Below are 16,708 nucleotides of genomic sequence, written 5' to 3' on the forward strand. Positions count from 1 at the left end.
AGAGCGGAGCGGGGAGGGTAGTGCAAGGGCAGGGGCGGGGACGGGGAGGGCTTACATAGCCAGTCAGAGGTGAATCACTTGTCACTTCTTCAAGAAGCAAATTTTGCCGGCTTTTGTAGCACCTGCTGATTTTGCTCTAACCTGCTAAGTAAACATCATAAGCCCAATACAGCGGGAAAAGAGTTACCACTGCTATGTTAGTTCTCCTGGTGTTAGCAGCACTACTCTTCCTAGACTGCAAATCTCATTTGATGTGGTTGGGAGTCCCAGGAGGTATTTGAGAAGGTACTATGGCTCAGACTTGGGGTTCGGCACAATTGAACTAAAGACTGGGAAGCCCATTATACTTGTAAAACTAAGAAAAAATGTGCTTTTAAAGAAATGCTACATCACTGCACAGTTAACAAGACTGAATGCCCACAGGATGCATAGCACTACAGGTGCTGATGATAATCGCTAAAAAATAGATGTGATTTCTGTTCTCAAACGGACAAGTCAGATTAGCATTCAGTCAGCACAAATAGGCATGCAGGAACACCAACAATCAAAGAGTGAGCAGAGGGCAAGCAGTGGCTCATACTATTTTGGGGGGTTGGACAGTGGTTAGGGCTATTTACAGAAAACTCCTCAGAAGGGATATGACCTTGAATGCAGTTTAAAAGAGGGAGAGGATGAAAATATGGTTTTTGAGAAGGAAGAGAATTCATTCTATGGTAAAAGGACATGATAGGCCAAGACTTGGCAATGAAAGAGGGAGGGAAGTGTAAGGCCCTGAAAAAAGACAGAATAGGGACTAGAGTTTGAAAGGAAGTAAAAGTAGGTAGATAGGATAGGCTAGCTGGTGACTGATATTTTGGCAAAATCTTTACATGGAATAGGCCTGGTCCTGATCCTGCCGTAAGCTGGTGGTACAAGAGTTGAATCCAGCAAGGCCAGACAAGCCCTGGGCCTGCCTCACCTTCCTGATTTGTGTCTATTTTGGGATAGGGCATGGGCTTGAATGTGCTGGGTCAGCAGGGCCACTACCATGCTTCTTGCTGCTGTGTTGGCTGTTTAGTAGAGTCTTAACAGCTGGGGTATTCTTTCCCAGTCCAGTGGGTAGATACCAACGTCCCTATACCTACTTCTTCTAGGTATCCGCCCATTTGAAAAGATTCTCCCTCCTCCCAGTGCAGATGTTGTAAAGCTGCTGTGGTGGCTACTGGAAGAACAGAGGCTCCCATTGCTGAATTTTGTGTGTCTGACTTGAGAGAGTTGTTTTCTCTTCAGCCCACTCAATGGGAGTAGCCTTGTAATCCCCCCACAAATATCACAGGTCTATTTCCACAACCAAATAGTTGAACAAATGATTCAGGGGCCAGGCAAGTGCTCCTGGGAAATTTCCAGTATAGTGTGTATATAAAAGAGTGTGTGTGTGTTCATGTGTATACATATATACAGATATATATATATCTGTATCTGTATATTTATACACATGCACTCATTTTACTCCTTCACTGAGGAATGTATGGTCACTAAATGTTCAGGTAACTTTGCATATGGTTTAAATATAATGCGTATCACTTGGTTTGTGAAGCCAAGATGCAGATGTTTTAAAGCGGAGAGACTGTTTAATAGATTGTTTCCTTATGTGAATAGAAGATTGCAAGGCATCTGGTACTCTTTGTGGAGAATAGACCCCCAAAATAAATGAACATGGCTAACTCCCAACCTTTAGTTTTGGATTGAGTCCTTGGCAAAGTAGCGTAGGAAAATCCTCAATTTTGTCTGCCTGCATGTTTAAATTGGGAACATTTGTGTTCAAATCAGTCTTTACTTGTATACTGACCAAGTGGAGCCTAGTGTATAAAATGAAAATATTGTATGAGAAAATATGCCATGATCCAGTGATTTAACATTTGATAACTCAGATTTCATTTTTTTAACCCTCCCCCCGCCCTCTCCACAGGATCTCTTTCTGGTGAGACATGAACTGGCCATAATGAGAATAGCTGCCTTTATGGGCTTAACTATGCTAGGTGGAATTAGTGGACTCTTTTACACTCAGCTGATTGGCATCATCACTGTAAGTATTTTACTATTTATGATTCAAATATTTTTCCATGCGAAATAACTTGCTTGTGTACATGAATGAGTGCAAGGACCATTTTATATAATGGGCTTATATTTTAAAGCCTGTCAAGCACCTTTATTAATGAATTTGTAAAACTACTTAAATCATATGTGAGCTAGAATACAAAGAATACAAAGGAAATTAGTTACCAGGAAAAGTGGCCTACTGATGTAAATGTATTTTGCAATAATTTATGATTTCCTGAAACAATTAGATATTTTTATTGGTCAGCCAAGTTAGCTGCACTTTTTCTTTACAACTTGATTTCAACCAAACCCCACAGAAGTTAAATAAGAGTGGATGATTATATTTGACAGTGGTAGTGGTAGCCGCAACATTCTGATTATTTCCAATAAGAAACCTTCATTTCCTTTGTGATTCTTCCTCTTTACTAAATGTGTGAGTTTTCACTTTGAAATAAATTTAATTCTAGAATGATAGAATCTCAAGGATATAATCTTTTGATGAAATGGAATATTTCCCAAGTTGTCAAGGCAATGAAATGATGAGTTGAAGCTATTACCTTTATTAGAAGAGACCAATCCTTTTTATAGTGCTTCCTGTTATGTCTGGAAAAAGTCTCCTGGAATAAGTGAAAGAAGAGAGATACTCTGTCATTTGTGGTGATTTTGTATGGAGAAATTCTGAAGTATCATATTTATTTTCATCAATTTGTATACTGGGAAAGGTTAGCTGTAGCAATTAACGCAAGTATTTTGGGATTTTTTGCCTTATTTTTCTTCTCCTTTGAAGACTAATCTAGAAATACCCATTGATGCTTATCTGTCAACCAAGGGCAACCTAAATAATCTTTTTTTCACTTCTTAGCAGTGACAACAGCACCCATCTTCTATAGGTATGGTGCAAGCTGTATGGAGACTCTTAAAGATGAACCCAATGCATGTGATAATCAATAGAACATGCTATTGATACAGTAATTTTCCTTTTTAATAAGCCAAAAGATTTCTAATGGAAATATTGTGTGGAGATGGAAATCAGATCATAATCATGAAGGTCATAAAAACACTTTGTATTCTTCCAGTATTGCCATTTTTCTGCCTTCTTCTCAGATGAATAATTGTAATTTGTAAATCCTTTTTATCTTTTAATTTTGACACTTTGCTCTGCATCCTTTCCAATCAGTCAGTCGGTCAATCATATTTATTGAGCGCTTACTGTTTGCAGAGCCCTGTACTGAGTGCTTGGGAGAGTACAGTATAACAGAGTTGGTAGACATGTTCCCTACCCACAGTGAACTTACAGTCTAGAGGAGCTCCAAGTCTGTCTACACTTCAGTTTTTCTCCCTCATCCTTCCTAAAATGAAAAGCCTGAAACAGATTAATCAATCAATCAATGCATGATCAATTCTGAATATAGTTTTTTGTTCTTTCCCCGTTTATAAAATTCTCCTTTTAGCACTTTCTCCACTCTTCTACCACTCTTTAGCACTAGTACTATTGAATTTTAATGCATGTAGTATTTATAGCACTCTTTCATTTGAGGAACTCCAAAGTTTAAGCACTTCCTTTCTCTTCCTTGAAATATTTTGAATGACTTGAATAGCCCATTTTCCATTTAGTATTAGAAAATGTTATCTATTTAGCATAGATGATGGTAGATCTATTTAGCATAGATAATGTTATTTTTGCACAATAGCCTGTGAAAGTTAATTCTTTGAAAATTCGGTAGTGCATTTACATTCTTTTGGAAAAATATCTGAATCAAAATATTTTTAATATTTACATTTTTTATTTTAATGGTGCAAATGTGTCTTACTTCATTTTCACTGATATCAAAATGTGTTTGGACTAGAGCTCATTTTATCAAAATAATTTGGGTGTGCTCTGTGTGGATGTGGATTTTTGACTTTGGGACTGTATTCTCTTGAATGCTTCATGATTGACTGAGAGAATTTCTTTTGGGTACAGACTATGGGTGTGAACTACCTAAACTACTTCTCATTAGATTATGGCTATTCCAGGTGCCCCTATCTGAATTTACTTCACTCAGTTGAAGGGATTAATATATGGCACAGTTATGGGTCTCCTCTTCTGATTGGCTCCTGCCAACATGAGCCGTGATTTTTTTATTGGTTCCTGCTGACAGAATCAATCAGTGGTATTTATTGAGCACTGTGTGTAGATCACTGTACAAAGTTCTTGGGAGTGTAAAATACAGCAGAGTTGGTAGATATTTTCCAAGCCCACAGCTTGATTAATACTTTATTAGAGACAGAGAGAATGTTTCTGAAAAATCAAAATCAGTTTTCTTCCTCATCCCCAGTTCCATTGCTCCTGCTGTGGGAGAGGTTTGGACCTGGGAACTTCCTGCTGACAGGATCTGGAACTTGGTTAAAACTTTTATTAGAGACAGAGAGACAGAGAGACAGGGAGATGTTTCTGGAAAACCAAAATCAGTTTCCTTCCCTGTCCCTGGACCCATTGCCCCTGCTATGGGAGGGGTCTGGATCTGGGGCTGCTACACCTCAGCAGATGGTGGGGGTATGCTGGAGATTTATTAGAATTCCTCCATTCCCAGGTAATAGTGAGATGGTAGTGGGACACAGAGACTGAGACACAGAGAGAATGTTTCTGATAATCAAAATCAGAATCCTTCCTCATCTACAGACCCTACTCTCCAGATCGGGAGACCTAGTAATGCAAACGATTAGACAGTTAGGCCAGAGACATTTAAGAGCACCATTGGATGAAGCAACTTGGCTTAGTGGAAAGAGCACGGCTTGGGAGTCAGAGGTCGTGGGTTCTAATCCCGGCTCCTCCGCTTGTCATCTGTGTGGCTTTGGGCAAGTCACTTAACTTCTCTGTGCCTCAGTTGCCTCATCTGTAAAATGGGGATTAAGACTGTAAACCCCTTGTGGCACAACCGGATTACTTTGTATGTACTCCAGCACTTAGAACAGTGCTTGGCATGTAGTAAGTGCTTAACAAATACCATTATTATTATTATTATTATTATTATTATTTGATATATCATCTTGAAGGATTTCACCTGAATAGCGTGCTGTAGCCAAAAATGTGTGACCTTGTTGTTGAACCTCTCCCTTTCCTTTTTGGAAATGTGAAGGGGACATGGCATAAAAGGCTGGGCAACGAAACTAGCCACAAGTGCAGTAAGTGCAGTCTGTCAGTCAGGTAATTCCCACCTCATAATTGCTGGGTCAGTCTTGGGGTCACACTAGTTGTATGTGGCTCTTAAAAGGCACACCTTGTCTGTTCCATTATGTCGCCAGAAACTTTGGAGTGGTACTACTGGCCCTCGGGAGATACAGACCATAAAAGAAGTATTGCTGTTTTAAAATTAACAATGTAACACATCCTCGCTTCATGTGTTATGCTGCATTTAAAAAGAGGCATGATGCTGGCTTACTCACTGAGAGGGGTGCGTGTGCCACAGAATATATATTGCAGAATGGCAGTGTTGTGGACCAATAATGACCCTGAAGAAAAGTAAGATTGTATACCGGCCTAGATTTAATAAGTCAGTAATGTTTATTGAGCACTTACTCTATGCAGAACACTGTTCTAAGCACTTCACTCAACCAGCTCTCTCATTTCTCTTCCACTACAACCCAGCATAAACACTTCACATCTCTAATTCTACACCTCAGTCTTGTCTCTATCACTATTCACCCCTCGCGTTTGCTCTTCATCCTTCCTGGACCTCTCTCTCCCTTCATATCCAACAGACCACCACCCCCCATCTTCAAAGCTGTACTAAATCATATCTCCCCTAGGAATCCTTCCTCACCCTATTCTCTCTCCCATGAGTCACCTATGCCCATGGGTTTATACCCCCTAAGTACTTTGATACTCACCCTATCCAAACTCTTATATACTTATCTTTATACTCTGTTGCTGCCCCTGTCGCTAATTTCTTTTAATGTCTGTCTCACCACTAGATTGTAAAATCCTTGAGGGCAGAGATTGTGTCTACCCACTCTATTGTAGTCTCCCAAGAGATGAGTACAATGCTCTGCACATGATAAATGCTCAGTAATTGCAAAGATTTGGATCACTGACTGGGAGAGTACAGTAAAGTTAGTAACCATTATCTTTACCATCAAGGAGTTTATATTCTAGCAAGGCATACATGTAATCAAAGCACTGAACCTAATGTTGGGCCAAACTTAGTGCATCTGCTGACCCCAGCTCTGTGGGCTGCACATTGCTCCAAAGACTGCTGGCCCCGACAAGGAAGCAAGGCCACAGCGAGGGTTGTTGCTCCTTCTGCTGTTGCTCTCCAGGATTCCAGTATACCATAGTTCTAAGGGCAGCACCACTGTATGTCCCCAGTACTGTGCCAGACACCCAGGTGACTGACAGTAGTTGCAGGAGGAAACTCCTCCAACCCCAAGTGCCTGGCTTCTTAGCAGAAGTCGAGGCTGGGCACTGTGTTGCATCTCCTGAACCATATCCTGCTCCTGTCTGAAGGGGAACTCATCTGAGTTAACTGATATATATCTGTGTGTGAGAAGAGGATGGCTCTTTCTGTCTCTCCTCTACATCTGCGCCTCACTTGAAGCAGCGTGGCTCAGTGGAAAGAGCATGGGCTTTGGAGTCAGGGCTCATGAGTTCGAATCCCAGCTCTGCCACTTGTCGGCTGTGTGACTGTGGGCAAGTCACTTAACTTCTCTGGGCCTCAGTTCCCTCATCTGTAAAATGGGGATTAAGACTGTGAGCCCCACGTGGGACAACCTGATTCCCCTATGTCTGCCCCAGCGCTTAGAACAGTGCTCGGCACATAGTAAGCGCTTAACAAATACCAACATTATTATTATTATTATTTACATGTGTCTCGCTCTCTCTCTTTCTCACTCTGCTTTTTCTGCCCTTTTTGCCCCCATGAAAACACTACCCACTGCAAAAAGTAAGAGATAGTGCTCTTCCCCAATTTCATTTCTTTTTTTTAAAAAATATTTGTTAAGCACTTACTATGTGCCGGGCTGTGTACTAAGCACTTGGATAGATACAAGCTAATCAGCTTGAACGCATCAGACTATGATGTCTCATATGGGGCTCACAGTCTTAATCCCCATTTTACAGAAGAGGAAACTGAGGTACAGAGAACTTCAGTGATTTGCCCAAGATCACATGGCAGGCAGATAAATGGCTTAGCTAGGATTAGAACTCATTGTGGGTGGGGAATGTGTCTGTTTATTGTTATATTGTACTCTTCCAATCGTTTAGTACGGGTGCTTTACACAGTAAGTGCTCAGTAAGTGTGATTGAATGGATTAATGAATGAATGAATGAAGGACTCAGGTCCTCTGACTCCCAAACCTGTGCTCTTTCCACTAGACCACGCTGCTTCTATATAGCCTAGTTGATATTAACGTATTAAGTTGCTAATCATTTTATATACAAAATGGATTATTGGTGATATGTCAGTCTTTTCAATACCACCCCCACTCTTGGCTACTGATGCTGAAAGTCTATTCTTGCACACAAGTGGTTTGGCCATAGGCCTATTAAGGGCTTCCGAGATCGTGTAATTAAGGAGTAGGACCATCATCATCCCTACCTCTTCATCAAAAAACATTTATTGACTACGCATTCTAGTAAAATGCCGTGTTGACTGTTACACCAAAGCCAGTTACACGTTTTCCTGTCTCTCGTGACTCTTTCAACCTAAGTGGATAATGTTGTTATGGACAGATGTCTCGAAAAGATGTAGTTCTCAGAGGGTGAAAATTCCTCATTTATAAGTGTACATGATCAACCTAATTTTTTTTAATGCTATTTGTTAAGCTCAGACTGTGTACTGGGCACTATACTGAGCGCTGGTGTAGATACAAGATAATCAGTGAGCTGTGATAAAGCTCCCAGTATTAATCCCCATTTTACAGATGAGGGAACTGAGGCACAGAGAAGTTAAGTGACTTGCCCATGGTCACACAGCAGACAAGTGGCAGAGCTGGGATTAGAACCAGGTCCTCTGACTCCCAAGCCAGTACTCCTTCCAATAGACCACACTGCTAAACTCGTGCAGACTATACCTGTACAAGGAGACCTCATTGATTAGAATTGTGTAAAAACAAAGATACAGTGCCAACCACACATGTACTCCTTCTTTACTATCATAATTTAGTTACCCACCCCTAGGTCAATTATTATGATATTGTATGAATAGGAGACAGTGTTTATGAAATAATTATAAAAACCAACATCTCCAAGAGAGAGGCTGAAGTAAAAACACAGGTTGTCAAATAAACTGAAATGTGCTGTACTGCTATTTATTTGCCTAGTCCCAACCATAACTTTTTCCTCATAATACTGCATTGTCATGAAACTATGCTGCTTTCTCTGTATTTTTACTTCTGGGTTGGGAGTTTGAAGCCATGCTTTCAACAAAAAATGTGTACAGGGCCCACGAACACAAATAATCTGAAAACCCACTAACTGTATGGGGCCACTCTTAGCTTTTTTTTTTTTTTTTGATTGCCATAAATTTTGTTCCCAAACAAAATGGGTTGTCCTAGAATCAATGTTTATGGAAATGGCCGTGAACATAACTGTTCAGAGCAATGCAGCCTGCCTCCCACCTCCTCTGCTGCTATCTTTTACCCTGACCTCCACTGTCTATGTAGCTCCAAGCCACTGAGACTTCAAAGGCTGCCATGGGGCCTTTTTGTCAGCATAGTTGCCTATTGCATCAGAGTTCAAAGCCTATCGACCTTTACTTTTCCTGACCTTTTCAACCAGGCTGCTGATTCTAGAGGAAGAGGGGCTAGAGACAGAGGTACAAAGTGAGAGTGGCGGCGAGTGAGAATATGTGGGTGTGAGAAAATGTGTGTGGGTATGTGAGAGCATTTTGCTTTGTAAAATTATTTTTCCATTCTGAAGAATTAAATTTGATGGGGGAGGAGGAAGGGAGGATTGTCTGATATTCAGCTGGTTTAAGAGCACTTCAATACTTTAAGACTTTCCTCTTCCCCAACTATTCTACTTTTAACCTACAGAGTTTGTCACATTATCTCTATTCTCATGAGAACCTGGACCTTTCAAGTCAATTAGAGATGCAAGACTAAAAAATTCACTGGATAGGTAAAGCATGAATTATATGTGTCAGGATTGAACTGGCAAGCAGTCACAACCCATAAAAATGTCTTACACATGTTGAAATCATAGTACCATTGATCCACTCCTCACAGCCTCATTCCACATAGTTCTTTCTATTCAAAGGCGACATTTCTATTAAAATTCTAATTTATTTTAATTTAACCTTTAAATGAATTATTTCTTTTGTCATTCTCCACTTGGCTTCTTGGGTTTAAAAGAAAATAGCATCTCTTGTCAGTGTAAAAAGGCAGCACACAAAGCAAATTTTTTTCAAATTCATTTTGAGTCTATTAATTTTTAAATTATAAACATAGTAGTGTTCTTGGAATTTATGAATATAAAGAACAGCACCTGTCACCATTTCAGTTAATTGATTTTGTCCAGTAAGTACCTTGCACTTCAGGATTATCGTTTTGTTTTTAAGGAACATCAGTAAAAGAACAGTCAATATCTTTTGATGTTCAAGAACATCTAGATTATATTTTTAATTAGTCCGGTGTTTTTGTTTATGAGACAGTTCCAATCGAGGTAAATTCATATATGATTTAAACTTTACAAAACATGTTCTATCAACTTCAGTTTGAAGGACTCCTTAAGCCTTCCATTTAAGTTTCTTTAAGAAACTTGGTTCTGTATTCAGGTAATTGCTTTAAATCTAACCTTAAATTTACTTGAATGATTTGGAGAAAAGGGCTGTGTTCATGATAGAAATTGGAATTACAGTAATATAAAATTTGAAACCATATCAAATTAAATTCACAAATATGAAATTTTTTTTACTATTGGCATTCCTTTTTTAAATGAGGAATTGGAGCATTTTCAATGGAGAATAGAAAAGTTTTAAAGTGTTCCCATATTTTTGATTTATGATTAAATCTAAGTGCTTCTTTGAAATAAATCTCAGAGCTGATTAATACTAATTTATTTTAAAATTGGATCACTATTACTGCTTTTTCATTGGGTAAAATAATTGATCTTAAAATATTATTTTACACTAGAGTTTGAAAATATTTTCTTTTCCTCACAAGAAAAATCCACTTTTTTCATAGCCCAGAAAGTTGTATTTCAGGGTTTTGCCAGAATGTTTGCTCTGAAATAACATGAATAGTAGTTTAACCATCCATTAAAATGCAAGATGTAAAGTTTACGTTATCTATGAGTAAATCCCATCTTTAAAGTTCTCTCTTCTTCAGTGGTGTGCTAGAGTTGTTAGAGTAAGCATCTTTTTACCAATTTTGGTGGGCTTTTGTTATTGGTTATCACTTGGAAAGAAATAGCTACTCTGTGCATGAAAGGGAAAAATCCAATCTTCTCAGGGATAGTGGAAGGTAACAAGATAATCACTTTTGAAGTGATCCTCTGATGTCATTGTATGAGGCTGGCAAAAGAGGATTATCTGTGACCCAGATAAAATAATTAGAAATTACTTGGACCTTACAAATAATAGATCTACTAATCTCATTTCTAAAGTAAAAAAGGTCTGCCTCAACATAAGACTACCAGATGTTTCAATTGCATAGACTAATCTGAAACCTAATTTTCAAGGATTACTTTATTTTATGTTTAAAACGTGGAATTTTTTTTATAAACCTAGATTTAAAGTTAACATTTGACTATTTTAATATTCTTTTAATTTGTATTGTTTTACGTGTCATATATTTTATTCTATAAGTTCTTAAATATGCAGTGTTTTTGTTTACAGCAATTTTTTTTTACATTTGGTGTTTTCTTGCATTTTTTGACACTGCAATTAATTTCTATATTATTTGATGTTACTGATTATTTGCCTGTTATTGATCTCACCATAAATGGAGTGGACAGGAATGTTAGAAATGTGATTAATGCTACTAGGGTTTCTTATTAATTAGTTCTTTAAAATGCATACAGTGATCAGGTGAATACTGTTGAACATCAGTACTGGAAAATGCAGTGTCAGTTTAGTTTCTTCAATTATGATTTGTGGGTGAGAGTTAAAAAAGAACAGTTTAACAGCTGGTGTGACACAACCGTTTGATACTCTGACAGTTATCTATTGTGCACAGCAATGCTGCTCTAACACTGTAACTTCTAGAAAGCCACTTTTTATGTGCATGATGGAGTGTGTGAAAATCATGTAGTTCATTTCTGGATTTTTTTTAGCCATTAAATAGTACCTTTGCCTAAAATAATCCAGGCTTTGTCAAAGCTTTGTACAGTCAAAAAGAAAGGTAGAATTGATAATTTTTATTTGATCTCCTTTGGATATTTTGTTTTAGAAAGTTGGATTATTAAGGAAAGTTTGGTTTTCCTTTAAACAAAATTAAATGAGGGGAATATTATTTTCTTTAAATGATGTGTGATATGCTTTGTCTCTTTATTCTTAGGGTGATTTGTATTTTTAATTGAAATACATATTGAGACACTGATTTCAATTTAAAATGCACAGCAAATATATTTTTCAAACAAATGTATTCATGCAGAGATAATGAGTGTTTTTAGTTGGAAGGTCTATTTTATCAAAATATTTTAATCAAATGTTCAACCAGATAATAGATTAAATTATCTTTTCATTAGTCAAACAAATGAATGGCTTTATCTCCCTTTTCTTATACACCACAGAATGGTAATCAACAGAATTAATAAATCCTCGTAAGTAAATTTAGCCATAGAATCTGGGTGGCAAATTAGCAGCATTAGATTCAATCTCAGTACAAATTATAAATGGGTATGTTGAACCCCAAACCACATTGCAAATATAATATCTTTGCTAATTATGTTCAACACAATACACATCACCTTCAATAAAGGGGCTTTTATGCAGTTCTTTAAAACCTTTTAATTTTTTTTCATCAATAGTGAATGGGGATGTTTTACTTTCTGAATACTATTTGTCTTCCCAGTGAAAATAAACTTCAGTTTATACCACAGTACCCTCAAGAGAAATTTAACCATTCAGTAAACTTTAGATGAAGGATTAAGACCATTTAAATGTGTGAAAGATATTTTTTGCACGTGTCTTGATTCACTTTTTTCTTTTTTTATCAGTAGTAGTTTTTGAAAACCACACCAAACCTGATCTCTGAGACTACTTTTGTTCAAATAAATCGAGTGCTCTATTGCTACTTGAAATATGAAAAGAATACCTGTTGAAAAGTTTTAGATTTTAGTTTAAAATTTTGTTATTAAAACCTGTTTTCTTTGTAAAACAACTACCATCCAAAATGCTTTAAAATTTGGAACGGGTTTGGGTAAAATTAATTCTAACTAAAGATGACACCTTTATAAAAGCAGCTGGGTAGAAAGAAGCTTTGGTTGGGGTGAAATATAGAGTGGTAGCTAACTAGAAGTTTAAATAGGAATCAACATATTAGAGAAATTGAGAAAGTAATACTTAATCCAGAAATTTTCTAACCAATTTTTATGAAAATGTCTTTTCCAAGAGCTTGTTTTTTACTGTTGATCACTTGATGGGTGAATTGGATAGCACATAGGAAAGCAACACATTTGGGAGTTTTCTCTTTTCCTTTCAGCTTGACACTAGATGTTCTATCTTATAATAGACCTCAAATCATTAGATACATTTAATCTAGCTTTAAAATATCCTGAGATTGAAGATAGGGATTCTGAATCATCTTCCTTTCCCCAGTCTTTGTTGATATATTTCTCAAATGATTCATTTTGTAGAACAGAGTAGAAAGTATATCTGTCAAAAGTTTGTTTTAACTGGTAATAAGGGCACATTAGAATCTGTTTCTAATATATAGATTCTATATATTCTATATCTATATTCTATATAGATATATATGGATATAGTATATAGAATAATATAGCATTCCGTATCATAAATAAATCTTTAATAAAGGCCCAGATTCTTAAGGAAGTGAAATTAATGAAACCAAATTCTGATGAGCATATATACCCCAAAAGTTTTAAGTAACTATATATGCTTAATATTCCATCTGCTGAATCAAAATTTGGGACTAAGAAAATAGAAAAAAAATGTAACAGGCCTCAAAATTAGCAGGCCTGAATTGCATAAGAACTCAGTGTCATCATCCTTATCTCTGGGACAAAAAATAGGTAGTGTGCATATTATAATATAGTGAAGCATTTTTGAATAACATGGAATTTTGATAATTAATTCCCCCACAGGTTTCACCTGCTTTTTCCATATGTATAGCATGATAGGTTGGATAGAAGAAAGAAATGTGTTCTATCACAGAATACTGGAGTACAGTTCTAAAACCTTCTTTTATTCTGTAGTAAAAGCTTTTCCTGTAGGTTTAGAGGTTAACTTTTCTTTACTGTTTCTTCTGTTTTTTTGATTCATTGAAGAGCTACAAATACTCCATCTATAATCAATGCCAGTACTGTTTGAGTGCTTACTGTGTGCAGAGCACTGTACACAGTAGATTTGGTAGACATGATCCCTGCCTGCAAGTAGCTTACATTGTTACACACAGTTCTAATGCATGGATTATGTTATTGATCAAGCCTGCATTAAGAAATACTTTGATTTTAATCAATCGATCTATCAATTGTATTCATTGAGGGCTTACTGTGTGCAGGGCACTGTACCAAGCACTTGGGAGAGTACAGCCTAACAGAGTTGGGAGACTCCTACCCTGCCCACAGCAAGCTTACTTACGCTTTGAGTAACGTTCCCTGTGTGTACACAACCATTTTTTTCAACACCTCTGAATGTGCAGAACTGTTTCTTCGCATCACATTCTATCTAGATAGAAATTTGTCAGAAAAATGTTCTCTAATTCCCTAATAACTCTGATCTATTCAAAATGCATATTGAAAACATATGTTATATGAGAACTGTGTCTGTAATATAAGAACTGTGCCTGTGCTGGTACTGTAGATTTGCTCTTCAGAGTAAAAATAACTTCACTGAAAATTCTTCCCATATATCTCATGGAAAAAAATACTTTTTCTTTCCCTTAAGCAACTAAATAGCACTCAATTGCTCAATCAATCAATTAATCAATCTATCCAATTACTGAATTAACGGACACGATCCCAGCCCATAAGGAGTTTACAGTCTAGTACCCAATCTGATTATCTCGATATATCCCAGTGTTTAGCACAGTGCTTGGCAGTAGCTGAGTGCTCAATGAAAGCCATCATCATTATTATCATTGTTCAATTTCCAGATGTAGTATAGGATCTTTTAATAGTTTAATTGAAAATAAGTATTCTTAAGAAAATCTAGTCCTCTTAAAAGGCGTAATTTACCAGGATTGTTTTGACAGATTCACAAAGCCTTCCAGGAAATAACTGCATCTCTCTTCTAACCCCTCCTGTGTGTTCAAAGACAATGTTGACTGTGAAATTCACCCAACGTGCCTGTGTGACTGAAAAGGCCAATGCAGGATCCACAGTCATGACCAAATTGTACACACAGTGTCCCTTGTTGTGTTGTCATGCTTAATGTTTTCAGGGTGTGGCATTTGTTTTCTTTTTTGCCACCTTAGCTCTTATTTCTTACAAAGCTTTTACTCGAGCAGAGTGCCTCCTTTCTTGGTAGCAATATGTCAAGCAGGTCTACATCAGCAATTGACTCCCCATTTTCAGCTGGGGTGCAAGATTGCTTGAGGCTTTGTTTTACCACTCTATTGAGTTTGACCCTTAAAAGACATTGATCAATCATGTCAAGATTGATCAATCTTCAAAGATCTTCAAACCTAAAAAAACCAACCCAGCAACAACACCTTAGTTTTCTTGAAGAAAAGTTGTTTCAGGTAAAGTACACTAGAAATAAAGTGGTCCAACTGCTGCCTTAGCTGGCAGTTCTTGATCCATAGTAATTAAAAATCAAGAGCCAGTAATTCCAAGATCTTCCTCCCTAAGCCTTATCCCACAGGTGCTAGCATGACAAAAGTGACCCATTTGCACTTAACCCTGTTGCCCTTGCCCTCTTCCCCCCTCTCAGTTCTTTGAGTAAAGGTACTAATGAGGCAGAAGTTAGGAAAAAGAAATGATTTAAACTCATTGTCCTGGAAACATGCTTCCAAGCTTCTGGAAATGATTCTGATTGTCTTTTAGTTGCATTTCATAAATTCTTCTAATTGCAAAACCAATTTTCCCTGTGCTTAGCTTTATAGGTTTGTATTAAGTTGGCACTTGGGGACGATTGCTAAGTCTTTCAGATCATTAGATGACCTTTTAATGCATGGCATCAGGGTAACCTACAGTGAGTAGGTTGGCATTAGAGGACCGAAGTGTGGACTGTATCTTAGTAGGAAAGCAGCAATGTAAGGTAGGAAGGGACAGTGTGCTTTAAAACCCATAGTAAGGAGTTTCTGTTTGATGTGCAGATGAATAGGCAACCACTGGAGCTTCTTGAGGAGTGGGGAAACACGGACTGAAAGTTTTTGTAGAAAAATGATCTGAGCAGCAGAGTGAAGTATGGCCTGGAGTGGGGAGAGACAGTAAGACAGGGAGATCAGCAAGGAGGCTGATGCAGTAATCAAGGCTGGCTAGGATAAGTGCTTGGATTAACCCGATAACAGTTTGAATGGAGAGGATTTTTCCAGTGATGAGAAAATCAAAGGGAGGACAGGGTTTGGGTGGGAAGATAGGAGTTCTGTTTTGGACTCTCTGAGTTTGAGGTATTGGCAGGACATCCAAGTAGAGATGTCTTGGAGGTGGGAGGAAATGTGAAACTGTAGAGAAGGAGAGAGATCAGGGTTGGAGATGTAGATTTGGGAATTATTCCCAAATGGTAGCTAAAGTCATAAGAGAATGAGTTCTCCAAGAGAGGGGGTGTAGTTGGAGAATAGAAGGCATCCACAAACAGAACCTGAGGATCTCGGGCTTGGGAGTCAGAGGTCATGGGTTCGAATCCCGGCTCTGCCACTTGTCAGCTGTGTGACTGTGGGCAAGTCACTTAACTTCTCTGTGCCTCAGTTACCTCATCTGGAAAATGAGGATCAACTGTGAGCCTCACTTGGGACAAACTGATTACCCTGAATCTACCCCAGCACTTAGAACAGTGCTCTGCACATAGTAAGCGCTTAACAAATACCAACATTATTATTATCTCTCACAGTTAGGGGATATGAGGCAGAGGAGGAGCCCACAAGAGAGACTGAGAATGAGTGGCCAGAGAGGAGGAAAAAAATAAGAGGACAGTGTTAGTGAAGCCAAGGTTGGATAATATTTCCAGTAGACAGAGGTGGTTGACAGTGTCAAAGGCAGCTGAAAAGGGCAGATCTGGAAACTACTGTAGAGGAAAAAGGGACAGGATTTGTAGATAGACTAAGAGATAAATGACAGAATCAGAGATGAAGCTGAGGTTCTGAACTTCTGGGTTAGGTAAGGGAGTGGTGTTGTCGAGTTTGATGGCAAAGTTAGTAGGAAGGATAGGTTTAGGATGGAGGGTAAGGAATTCAGTTGTATAAATACAGATTTCCATTGCCAACTATGGGGTTTAGGTTCCTGAAAGTATAATTCTTGAAAGTATAATTGCTTGGCATACCTAAGGCTTATAGAGTTAATGGGATTAACTACTTCTCCCTAGTTTCC

At 37.9% G+C, this 16,708-nt stretch overlaps 1 protein-coding gene across 3 annotated transcripts in view; it reads left to right on the plus strand.

Moving 5' to 3' along the window:
- Nucleotides 1–16,708, plus strand: part of ZDHHC21 (zinc finger DHHC-type palmitoyltransferase 21) — a 64,226-nt gene that overhangs the window by 40,843 nt on the left and 6,675 nt on the right. For all 3 annotated transcript variants that reach the window (XM_029055597.2, XM_029055598.1, XM_029055603.1), the window contains one exon: nucleotides 1,949–2,065. In XM_029055597.2, coding sequence (XP_028911430.1) covers nucleotides 1,949–2,065 — 117 coding nt within the window. The remainder of the gene's footprint in view (nucleotides 1–1,948; nucleotides 2,066–16,708) is intronic.

Source organism: Ornithorhynchus anatinus, chromosome X5, assembly GCF_004115215.2.
Source record: "Ornithorhynchus anatinus isolate Pmale09 chromosome X5, mOrnAna1.pri.v4, whole genome shotgun sequence".
Taxonomy (NCBI): domain Eukaryota; kingdom Metazoa; phylum Chordata; class Mammalia; order Monotremata; family Ornithorhynchidae; genus Ornithorhynchus; species Ornithorhynchus anatinus.